The following is a 12478-nucleotide window of genomic DNA, read 5'->3' on the forward strand; positions in this document are numbered from 1 at the left end:
GGACTTATAAGGAGAGGTTGGAAAGGCTGAGACTTCTCTTCCTGGAGCGTAGAAAGCTGAAGGGTGACTTGAGGGTTTTATAAAATCATGAATAGGGTGAATAGCCAAAGTCTTGCCCCCAAGTGTAGGGGAGTCCAATATGATTGGGCTTATGTTTAAGAGGGGAAAGATTTAAAAGGGGCCTGAGGGTGGTGTGGGTATGAAACGGGCTGCCAGTGGAAGTGGTGGAGGCCAGTACAATTATAAGCATTTAAAAAGCATTTGAGCAGGTACATGGATAGGGAAGGTTGAAAGGAATTTGGGCCAAATGCAGACAAATGGGACAACTTCACTTTGGGAAACCCGATCAGCATGGACAAGTTGGGCTGAAGGGTCTGTTTTAGTGCTGTATGACTCTAAAGACTCTCCTTAATGTCAGCCGCAGCAGTGCACTTCAAGATAACACCCTGGAATCTTTCCCTTTTTCTTGCAGAAGTTGATAGAGCCTCATTTTAAAACTCATCTGAAAATGGCCGCTGTGGCATCGGGAGGGTCAGCTGGATCCTAGGCTCACGGTTCTGTCGTGGGACAATAACTGGGCTTTCACAAAGGCAGAACTAGGAAGCCAACAAGCTCCGAATGCATCGGTGCTTCGAGAAAGGTAGACCTGATGAGCTCCAAGCGATGGAGCTCTGAGAAGGGGCTGAATCTATAGAGAAACAGTGTACTTTTGAGGTGGTGGGCAGTGAGACAACTTTCTCGGGAGGGAGGAAGGTCAAAAAAAAAATCCTTGCAAGGAGTTAAATCGGGGGGGGAATGGGTAAGGACTATTGAGGAAAAGGGTCCAATGGAACTGTGGGTATTCTGAAGACGGTCACTCAGCTGAAATGCTCAATGGAATTTCTCTGTGGCCTCTCTTGTGGTGTATTTGGAGAGAGAGAAGGGTATTTAATTAGTTAAGATGGTGGCACATCTTCTTATCTGCATCAGGTAAGGGGCCTGTGCTTGGACGTCCTGACCCTCTGCCAATCGAAGGCTTTAAGTAGATAGTCAATGATAACATTAGGGCTTCCTCCCACCAGTGCTGCCACTATGTGGCATGAGTGAAAGAGAAATCTATGTGGCCTGTGTGACAACCTTCCCCCCCACCCCCACAGACACACATTGTGACAGCCCCTTCCCTGTATCCCCCTTTCCCTCTATGATTTGTCTATGAACTGGGTTAATCTTTAGCTGGGTGGATTTGACTTGAATTCCAGACAAAGAGATGATTTTGGTGGATGGAGATGCAAAGCTGAAGAATAGACAATATTCCTTCATATTTTGTGTTATTCTCTGATGTGTGAAAATAAACTGCTTCAGCCATCTGGCAGATGGCCAACAGTGAAATCTCAAATGAATGCAGAAATATTTGCAGGCCATCATTATCAATGGTGATTGTTCGTTCAGAGCGTATTGGTGAAGACCTATCTAATCCTTGCTTCTAAGTCCACATGGAAAAACACAGATAACGATTTATGATCAGAAGGTTCTGAGACACTGGTTTCCCTGATAGAGCTCCTTCAAAGACGGCCACACATTTTTTTCATCTTTCAAGCTGCCAAAACATTTTTTATTTCACAGTGTCATTTAATTTGACATTAAGTTCCATAAATCTACAATCCAAACCAATGCTTGATAAACAGTATTGGCCCTTTGGAAAAGGTGGAAAAGCGCAGCAGGTTAGGCAGCATCCAAGGAACAGGAGAATCGACGGTTCGGACATAAGCCCTTCTTCAGGAATTATGCCCGAAACGTCGATTCTCCTGTTCCTTGGATGCTGCCTGACCTGCTGCGCTTTTCCAGCAACACATTTTCGGCTCTGATCTCCAGCATCTGCAGTCCTCACTTTCTCCTTTGGAAAAGGTGCATCCTTGAGTGAGAAATGACACAAACAAGTGGAAGGATGTGAGTCAAAAGGTGAGGAAAGATCTATTACGTTCTGCTATTGGTTAAACATCTCTTCTGTAATGATTGCATCTTAAATTGAGCTCATGGAAGCAAGTCATAATTAAGAGGGTTTCAGTAATTGGAGGGGTACAAAAAGTATTTACCTGTGAGATAGGCTGCTGTTAGCTTTGCTGTAAAACCTGTGGAAAACTGCAACCTCTGAAACAGTGAAGTACACAGAGGGTGTTATTTTTGGTAGTCACTCATTGCCTACAATGGGAAGAGGCTTTGAAAGTGACATTTATGCATTTTCCAGATTGTATTATGACATAATTAGTTACATTGGAAGGTAACAATTCAATTATTATTTTTTTGTCTTCCGAACGTCTGTTGATCCCAAAGAAAGAATTCTTTGTGGTGCAATCATAAATTTATTTGCCCAACTCTCTATTGGTCAGCGCTTTTACTACAATCACAGTCTCCACTCTAGCATCCTACAAATAGGACAGAGCAACATTTGTCTCAACCACAACTTCTATCTCTGCGCAGAGCTGGCTGGACAGGGAAGGTGATTATTACTCTTGTCCTGCCTCTTGTGTCCCTAAGTGCACAGTGAGAAATTCAATCAGCAAATTTGGTGTTCATCAAAATCATCTCTGTTGGGTAGATTTGGGGGGGTGGGAACAGTGAAGATTTTCCTTGAAATATTAGGGCAAGTGCAGTGGCTCAGTGGTTCGCACTACTCCCTCACAACATCAGGACCCAGGTTCGATTCAACCCACAGGTGACTGTAGAGTTCCCAGGATTACCCATGGGAAATGCAGGGCTACAGAGATAGGGTAAAGGGGTGGGTTTGGGTGGAGTGTCATTGTGGACTTAATGGGCTGAATGGCTTGCTTCCACACTGTAGGGATTCTGCCTTAGTTTGAAATCTGTCTTGGGTAATAGCAAATGGGCTGCCCATTGACTTCATTTCAGAAGGAAATGATGAAGTGTTGAAATGGGCTGCCAATTCATTATTACCTGTTTTATGCTGTCACTGTAAACCTGTTTCAGCAGTTGCAACATTATGCTCCACAGATACCATAAAGACAACTGTGTTTTCTGGGACAATGAGGAGGTCTCTCAAGATCTGAATCTGAGTCATATCTGACTTGAAACATTAACTCTATTTCTTTCTCCACACTTGCTGCCAGACCTGCTGAGTTTCTCCAGCATTCTCTGCACTTTTGTTGTTTCTTTAGGGTGGAGCAAGAAGAAAGGAGGTTTTATTTTTTTCAATGCATCACAAGAAATGCAGGAACACAGTTGGTTTATTACAGATCAGGAAGGGATCCATCAGCTCCTTGAGCCTGTTCCAACAATCCATTAGATCATGGCTAGTCTGTACCTTAACTTCACTTTGCTGGGATTTTCTTTCCTACGTCCCTTACCTATTAGAAGATCTGTTAATCTTGGACTTAGTAGCTCCAATAGATCGTCAGGATCCACCCATATTTTGGGGAGTGGGTATCAGGTTTTCAGTAGCCATTCTGCAAAGTTCTTCAATACAATCCTAATGTTAGAACTCAAATTTTAAGATTGTATGCCTTATCTGGATTTACTGGTCTGAGGAAATTGTAATCTACTTTATTAAATCACTTGACCCATTTTGAACGGCCTCCACTTGGTGATCATACTACCCTTTTAACTCAAGGCAACTCACGTGATGTTTACATGACCTGTCCTTAGAATTTTGCTTTTAAGCACTGGAATCATTTTGATAAATCTGTGCTGCATTCCTTCCATGGCCAATTTGTCCCTCTTGAGGTACAATGCCAATGAACTGAATGCAAAACTCTAAAATTAGTCTGACCCATATGAAGTGGGTGTAATTTTGTCTTAGCTCATAGTGTAGTGTGGGCGACAGTGAATTGGCAGTCTTCCCTTGACTTCAGTTTATAGCATGTATACATACAAATTGTAGGTACTTATGAAAAACCAAATCATTAGAGACATGACCAACATAACTTCGTAAAATGTCAGGATCAGAACAACTTTAGAATTGAGATTCACAATTAGCTAGAGTGATGAAATATAGCAATTACATTTATGGAAATGTATTTAATTTTCAAAAGTGACACCCTTTCATAGTCTGTAAATTAAAGTGCCTGACTGACATGCTTTATGAACAATCCTGGGTATTATTCCCAATGGTACTCATAGGTTGTTTTCATCAACCTTAGTCAAACATTCTTCACTCAATCCAACTGTAGATAGACACACCCACAGTTTCCCAGATGCCATATTTTGTGGACGTTAATCACAATTTTCCAAGATCTATCCAGTCCGACATGTTTTGATAGACATTGGCCACCATTTCTCAGGAACTACCTGTTTCAATGTGCATTATGCAGGGTCATTGCCGGAATCATTTTAATCAATGGTTTTGATCATCATTGGTCATAGGTGGACATTAGCTGCAGTCTCTCTCACTGTTGAGATTTCATTCCAATGCAAACAAAGTATATAAGAAGTTTTACTTTGAGCACTGAAGCTAAAGCTCATCCAAAAGTCTCAGAAAAATATATACATGTGCCAAGTGTTCTGTTTTATATACACACACATATATATCCATAAATGGGTAATGCATAAGGACTCCTGTGATCTCCTGCATGTATTCTGATTAATACACATCCAATTTTACATGCAAGTAGCTCTTAAACCATTGTCTTAACAATAGGGCATTCATGATTTATAGAATTTGAAATAACATACAATTACCTTTATTTAATCTTCTGCATGCTTGACTTTCATGAATGTATTCAGTGACTAAATCAATTTCTTTTTAAGTTTTGCTTTAGCGGACAGTTCTACATGCTCCAGTTAAATTGTTCATCTCCTGGTTTAAGCAGGTTTCACATTATCTGATTGGCCAAATGAGTATCCAGCAAAGGAAAACATTTCAATCTCTAGAGGCCGCAGTTAGCATTGGGAAAGGATTTGTTACTGACTCGCCTTGGTGGAATACGGTTATATGTGTTATTGGCACTTTCAGGAACTCTAGTAATAGCCAACAGGACTTTGTTGTATATCAGTTATTGTTGATGTAGATCTGTTCAGCATGAAATGAAGACTGAGATTTTGCAATTCATAATTTTGCTTTTCCAACTTCAGTAATTTCTCTGGAAGATGTGATTGTTGGCATGGTGTCATCACTGATTACATAGTTGCAGACAATTCTGATCAAAGGTCTTGGTACAGTAATATTATTTCCAAAGACAATGGGTTGTAGTCTCCCCTTTGTGAGTACCTTTACTGGATAGCAGACACAAGGAGAAAACAGAGCAATATCAGCTAATAGGTGCACAGCCACTTTGAAATGACAGCAGTCCTTTAAGTTCCAATTTCTGTTAACTCTTTAATTAGTTATATATCAGGGATTAAGACACCCTATCCAGTTTCAACTTCCAGAATGTTAGAATGACTTATAAAGCAGAATTTGATTTCGTGATATCAGATTGTATTTGGCTCTGCTTCAGTAAAGAAATTGGAAGCCGTTTGATTTGGAAGATAACGTTTTTAACCCTGTGGAAAATGTTACAATGTTGGGATGAAATGAACGTTGCCCCATACTAAAACAGACATTGCTGGAGAAACTCTGTGGGTCTAGCAGTATCTGTGGAGAGAAAGTATAGTTCTGAAATTCTGAAGGAGAGTCACCAGACTCAAAATGGTAACCTTGCTTTCCCTCCACAGATGGTGCCAGACCTGCCGAGTTTCTCTGGCAATTTCTGTTTTTGAATCAGATTTCCAGCATCTGCAGGTCTTTGTTTTATTGAAGGTTCTCTCATTTCTGTTTCAATTGTGTTTTTGGATCAATACAAACAAGGATTGTGTAGGAACAGGAAGAGGTCATTCAGTTCCTTAAAGCTGCTCCACCATTTGTGACTAATCTGTATATCAACTCTGTTCACACAACTAATTGTCTGCAACTCTCAAAATACTTATATTACAAAAATATACCAATCTTGGTTATGAAAGCTCAAATCGAACCATCAAGAGGTTTTCTAGGAGTATTCTTAACATGGTGGCTCATAGTGTCAAGGACCTGGGTTCAATTCTGGCCTTGGATGACTGTCTGTGTGGAGTTTGCATGTTCTCCCTCTGTCTGTCTTTGTTGCCACTGGATGTTCCAGTTTCCTCCCACGGTCCAAAGATATGCAGGTTAGGTGGCTTGGCCATTTCCCATAATGTCCAAGGATGTGAAAGCTTGGTGCATTAGCCATGGGAAATGTGGGAGTTTGGGAATAGGGTGGTGGGTCTGGTTAGGATGCTGTTTGGAGGTCAATGTAGACTTGATGGATTGCATGGTCTCTTTCTGTAGTGTAAGGATTCAATGAAATTTACTGCATATTACGTGAAAGATTCTTCCAATGGCTTTGTTCTGAGATTTTACCATTGTTCTCCTTTTTGCTCTGAAGCAAAATTGATTCATACTGTAATAGTTAGCTTCAAACAATTATTCCTTTTTGCTAAGGAGATGATAAAATGACAGATTATTAATCCCCAGGATGTGGAAAGTGGAGATTCAGTGGTGGCAATAATTGTGAATATTAAGGGAAGATGGACACATTCTGTCTTGTACAAATGCTCAGTGTCTTGCACCTTTCTTCTACAAATATTACTTGCAAATGACCAGCCCCAATAATTCAGGTCTTGCTACTTGCTGGCGTGAACTACCTTATTACCTGGCGAGTGGCGATTGGGAATGAATGATGTGCATTCATCAGCAACTATCTCATCTCTGAGCTGGTAATAAATAGAAGATCATAGATGAATAAGGTAAGGATGGTTAGTTCAAGGACACCACCCTGAGCAACTCCTGCTATGGGGACCTGGTGCTGAGATCATTAACTCTATGGTCCTTTGAGATAGGCATGATGATAACCAGTGGAGAGCTTTTCCCTGATTCCCGCAGTAATTTTGCTAGGGCTTCCTGATGCCATACTCAAGTATTACCTCAAGGTCAAGGGCAGTAACCTTCACTGCACCTCTGTAAATCAGCTTTTCACCGATGTCTGGAGCAAGATTATAATGAAGTCTGGTGTCATTATGCACAATGGTGCATCGACCTGGATTGTTGGCAAGCTATTCCACCATGACAGGCATCAAAGTCTCATCACAGACCCGCACTGCATTTTTTCTCTGGTCTGCAGTGTGCACATTATATCACAAACTAGATCCATCTTTGGCACTACCAACAGTTGGCGACATAGTCCCTATGTATCCAGCTGATTGGTGGATTCTGTAGACTCCTTCCCAGTGACATCAGGCTAAGGGCAGACCAGGGAGGGACGTGCTTTGGTTTAAATGGTGTCCATCATGGATGCCCTGTGCCAAGGAAACTACAAGTACTCCTGGGAAGGCAGATTCTTGTCAAAGATTCATTGGACAGTACAGTCACACCCTGGTTGGTCTGATGGTCAATTGGAGAGTGCCATTAACCAGAGGAACACGTTATTTACCTATGAGGAGATCAACAGAAGCTGACAAGAGAGAATGAAATTTATACCTATTGCAGAGTCTCGTCTTCACAAAACGTTTATAAAGTTACCATACGCCTTGCTTTCTGAACAGTCTGAATATTACCGACACTGCCCTAAAAGGCTCCCTTGTATGTGGGACAAAGCTTCCCCTCTTGAGATGATTAAATTACCAGTTTGGATAAAGGCCATTTTAAGGAATTTGATTGTCTGTCCTCCCAATACTGAACACTGATGAAATTGATCAGCACAATGAACGCTGATGAGTTTTGTTTTTTGAATCAAATGCTCCGTCGGCCATGTTGGAGTTGATCAGTTCGACTTCTGATTTCGAGGCTGCTCTTCCACGGTTCAATAGGTCATAGGTCAGAGGGTTGTATGTGTCCACATTGGGGCAGAGTCCTACAAATGGTTGTTCTTGGACAGGTAGGCTATCAGTGCCACGGCAACACCCACGTAAATGCCAGTTCCGATGGTGATTGAGAGCACAGCCAAGAACAGCGCGCGTCTGGAACTTGAGCTGGCATGGTGGTAGTCTCCCTTTGCTACACCCTTGTTGGTCTAAGGAGGAGTGAATAGAAATAAATGATTTTAGTCAGTGTGGAATGGCACATTTTTTATCAGTTATTCACTGATCAAACACATCATTAACCAAAGAGATTTTAATCATTTTCAATCAAAACGGTATTGTATCATAACACCTTTAGATATAAATACTTTGTAAACAGCAGCATATAAAGGAAATCAAACCCTTCACAATGTAATGTACTAACAGTCAGGAATAGAAGATTTCAGTACCTAGTGTTAGCATAAGCTCTGATAGCAGGTTCAAATAAAACAATCACATTACTCAGTGTTAGTTTTTCAATATGGTAGCTGTAGGTTCAACTCCCACTTGAGAGATGCCGGCACAGTACTGAAGGGGTGCTAGGCAGAAGTGGGTACTTCAGATGCTGGGGACTAGAGTCAAGATTAGAGTGGTGCTGGAAAAGCACAGGTCAGGCAGCATCCGAGGAGCAGGAAAAATCGACGTTTTGGGCATAAGCCCTTAATCAGGAATGAGGGAGTGTGGCCTTGTTGAGAGGCGCTTGTATAAAACAGTGAACCAAGATCCTCTCAGACAGACTTAAAAAACTCCCCAGAACACTATTTTGAACTAAGCTGTGAGGAAGCTTGACGATTTTCAACCTTGGAATACAATTTCTGAGATTTAGTTGCACAGAGGGATTTAAGATTACAAATTGTGTGGAAAGGGTGAATTTGAATTAAATCACAGTGTCAGTTTCAAAATGACATTAGGAAATGATAAAATAATTTCTAAGTAAAGAAGTGGAGGTGAAACCCCTTGAATCATTTAAAAACAGTCAGACCATTCCAGATGGATGGCGTAAGATGGGCCAAATAACCTGTCCTCTTTGGACTTATAATTGTTGGAGTTCAGAAGAATAAGAGATCTTCGAGCAACATGTAAGATTCTGAGGGGGTTTTGGTGATGCAATGTCCGTGTCATGGGCCAGGAGGTCAGAATTCAAGACCCACCTGATTCCAATTTGTGTACAAACAAATTGACTAAAATAACTCTAAGATACTGAGATTGTTTGAAAATCTAGAGACTGAAAAATTGTTCTCTCTTGAGGGAATCTAGAATGAGGGGAATAGCTTAAAGATAATAGCTCTTCCATTTAAGATGCAAATAAGGTGCAATTTCTTCCATTAGAATGCGATTGGCCTTTGGAATTCATTCACACACATAAGCATTTCACATATTTAGATATAAATATTCCTTGAATATATGAAAGTGAGGCTTGTAATGGAATACAAGGCTTACAATTATGTTTCATTAGTGATGTGCAAGCATTGATTGATTGTCCGTGACAGATTCAGATGTGCAACAATCTGGAGATGCATTGATCAGTAAAGAGGCAAAAATTTAACTTTGGTTTGCAATTTTTTCCAGCTTGAAAAGAAATTCCTGGCATCCAGGGAACAAACAGTCAATATCTGTAGGACTCCACAGCAAAGAAAGCAGCCACTGGGCCCCACAGACCTCTACAGGTATTGTTCAATCCTAGCATCTTCAATGCATAATATTAACAGCCTCTATCCCATTCTCCCTCATGTGGATATCTAGATCCCCCCAAGCAATCCATGTAGCAGCAAGTTTCACATTTACACAGCTCCCCAGGGTGAAAGTCTTTCTTCTGAAATCCTTATGAGGTATGGCAGTTTGTTTATCTTTGGTGCACAATGTACTAAAGTATAGATAGCAGACAAAGATGGGGTTCTTTGAAAGAATGCAGAGGCTACTTGAAAAGGTTAACCAGAGTTTTCAGGAAGGTTGGAAGGTAAGACAACAATTCTTGAAAACATTTCAGCCCTCTCAACTTCACAAATCTCTGGATGGATCTCAAAGAGCCAAGAGAAAACAAAGTCGCTGCATTCAACCTTCCTTCCCCTTACAGGACTCGAGCAAAAGTACAGTGTAAACAGCATCAATCTCCTCCTGTGTGATTTACGTGTTGGACTGCATTGCTGTCTCGGTTGTGAGTCAGGACGTTGTTACTTCCACTGAGGGCATGCTGCACTTCCAGCTTTCCATTGAGAGGCTTCACCAAAGTCTATCCTCCTGGGTGTTTGCACAAAAACATTTTGTGGTATCTTCCCAAGACCAGGGGTGGGACCTCTTCAGGGCCCCGATTGCTATTTGCCCTTGAACTCAGCACTGAAGTAACTCAACAGATGCTAGTATCCTGTCACCAAGTCACCTCTTCTTTATACATGGAGAGTCCTTGACACTGATCTAGCTCCCTCAGATCCAGCTCTCAGAGTGAACAGAACCTCTGACACTCACATTGATATCTGTCTGCAAGGATTAACAGGCCCAATTAGGGGACTCATGTTCTATGAAGTCCACCTGGCTGACTTCATTACAATCACCACAAACACCACCAGAACAAATGTGGCTGTTAATGTATTGCTGTATTTGGGATCTTGCTGTGTACACATTCCTCAAATTAGAAACACTGCGTGCACTTCAAAAGCACTTAATTGGCTGTGAACTGAGATGTATCAAAGTTGTGAAAGGCGCTCTCTTGCTGAAGCCCCTCTCACTTCATTTCTCACCGGGTAAAATTCTGGAGCGACAGATTTTAATTATGCATGTGCACACTCTGCAGCTGCCTTGGATGTAAATAAGTCATATTTACGGCATAAAGAGCATTACAGAAATAGCTGCACAGCAGCAACGTGAAGCTGCAGTGTTTGACCCTTTCCTGGCTGGATGCCATTCCACGTTTTCAGTCTACCTGCTGCCTATCACATGTGGGAGAAAGGGAAAGACATTGCGCAGACCCTCAAGAAAATCCCTGGAAAAAGGAAGGGGGGAAAATCGAAGCTGGGAAGCCACCCGATCGCGCTCTCTCTCTCTCTCTCTCAGGAACGTTACAAAGCTGGGTTGAATCACTTTTGCTCTTGACCCTTCTAGAATGATATTTTAAAATAAGGATTTCATTGGAAGCAGTTGCTGAGGAAACCAGTGAGGCCTGTGCAGACTAATTCAGAGGATGGACTTGCTACAGGGACTGGGGCCTGCATTTCTGTGCATGAGAGATCCAAGGCTGCTTTGAGGTACCTGAAAAATAGCCTAATATTCCCCAAGAAGCCCTGGAGCACAGCTAATTGAACCCTGAAATCAGGTAGCACTGGGTTTGTTTTATACCTCTTCAAGGGGCACAACGATGCCTGATTTTTATCTGTACAATTCTATAGTAAAGCACCATAAATAAAAAGCACAGCAGTGCTATAGCAGGGAATGGATAGAAATAATGTACACACAAAATGATGCATAACACACACCAAGTCTTTTTGTGTTGAATAAAATCACTACAGCATTTTTTATGAGACAGTGGAATAACCCACTCCATCATCACTTATACAACAGGCCACTGCAGCAGCTGCTTTATTTAATTGACAGGAGGTCATTGCATATGCCAGAAATATTTCACACACAGTTGTTTGTGGGGGGGCACACAAATAGCTGAAGAAGATTGAACTCAAGTAGCGACTCAGCATAATCCAAGGTTGGTGAGATAGTGTGAAGGGCTCGTTCCTTTATTGCCTGACATTTATCTCTGTCAGGTGCGTTCAATTCACTTCCTGCTGCTGTTGGCCAGAATCAAAACTTTAATCATCATTGTTTCCTTTGCAGGCAAAAAGCCATTTTGTGTTCACACAGTCAGCTAAGCCTTGCCAAGTTTTGGCCAAGTGTCAAAGGTGTTGGATTCCAGAGGGTTTTTCTCCCTGCCATCCAGAGATTATTGGTCATATTACCCCAAACTTGTCTCACTAATTCTTTACAAACCAGCACCTCCCCACCCACCTCCATAGCGATGTTCTCAATGATATTCTGCCACTCATCTTGCCCAGAGGAACTAACTGTCAACAGCCCGGGCACCTACGCCATCTTTATGCACCTGGACAAGCACTGGCGTTCTATAGCTGTTTGGCAGTAGCATCAGTCCTGGACATGGTAGAGAAGAGGGCAATCAGCATCTCACTTTGTGGGTGGACACTGGCAGGTCCTTCTACACAGGGTGATGCTGAAGAGGGAAGGTCCTCTTTACCCCAGGACCAGCAGTGTAGTTAGGACACCAGGTGATCTCAGCCGGTACCCAACAGTGGCAAAAGAAGCTCAATGACCTTCTGCACTCTGCCAATGTACATGCCATCATATTCTCTCTGCTACCTCACCCGGTCTCTGTTACTGTTCCCATCTCCCATCAAGGCTTATACTCTCCCTCTCTCACTGACATCCGGAACTCTATCTGACCTACTCCAACACTGACACCATCAATCCTGCACACCCCTGTGCTGCCAACTCTCTCCCCTGGCACAACTCACCGACTTCCATTGGTCTGTATCAACACAAAACAGCTGGGCCCCACAACTCTATCTCACTCAGCTCTTCCCTTTCTGTCATTACAAGTGAAAGCAGACCACTATAGGGCAGAAAGGGCCAGGATTGGGGTAGAGGGTGGATTGCCAGA

At 42.1% G+C, this 12478-nt stretch overlaps 1 protein-coding gene across 3 annotated transcripts in view; it reads right to left on the reverse strand.

Moving 5' to 3' along the window:
* Positions 1 to 1583: 1583 nt before the first annotated feature.
* LOC140483226 (synapse differentiation-inducing gene protein 1-like) overlaps positions 1584 to 12478 on the reverse strand; it is a 72251-nt gene continuing 61356 nt past the window's right edge. For all 3 annotated transcript variants that reach the window (XM_072581309.1, XM_072581310.1, XM_072581311.1), the window contains exon 4: positions 1584 to 7994. In XM_072581309.1, the coding sequence (XP_072437410.1) occupies positions 7836 to 7994 (159 nt within the window). In that variant the 3' untranslated portion in view covers positions 1584 to 7835. The remainder of the gene's footprint in view (positions 7995 to 12478) is intronic.

The sequence above is a fragment of the Chiloscyllium punctatum genome, chromosome 11 (genome assembly GCF_047496795.1).
Source record: "Chiloscyllium punctatum isolate Juve2018m chromosome 11, sChiPun1.3, whole genome shotgun sequence".
Classification (NCBI taxonomy): domain Eukaryota; kingdom Metazoa; phylum Chordata; class Chondrichthyes; order Orectolobiformes; family Hemiscylliidae; genus Chiloscyllium; species Chiloscyllium punctatum.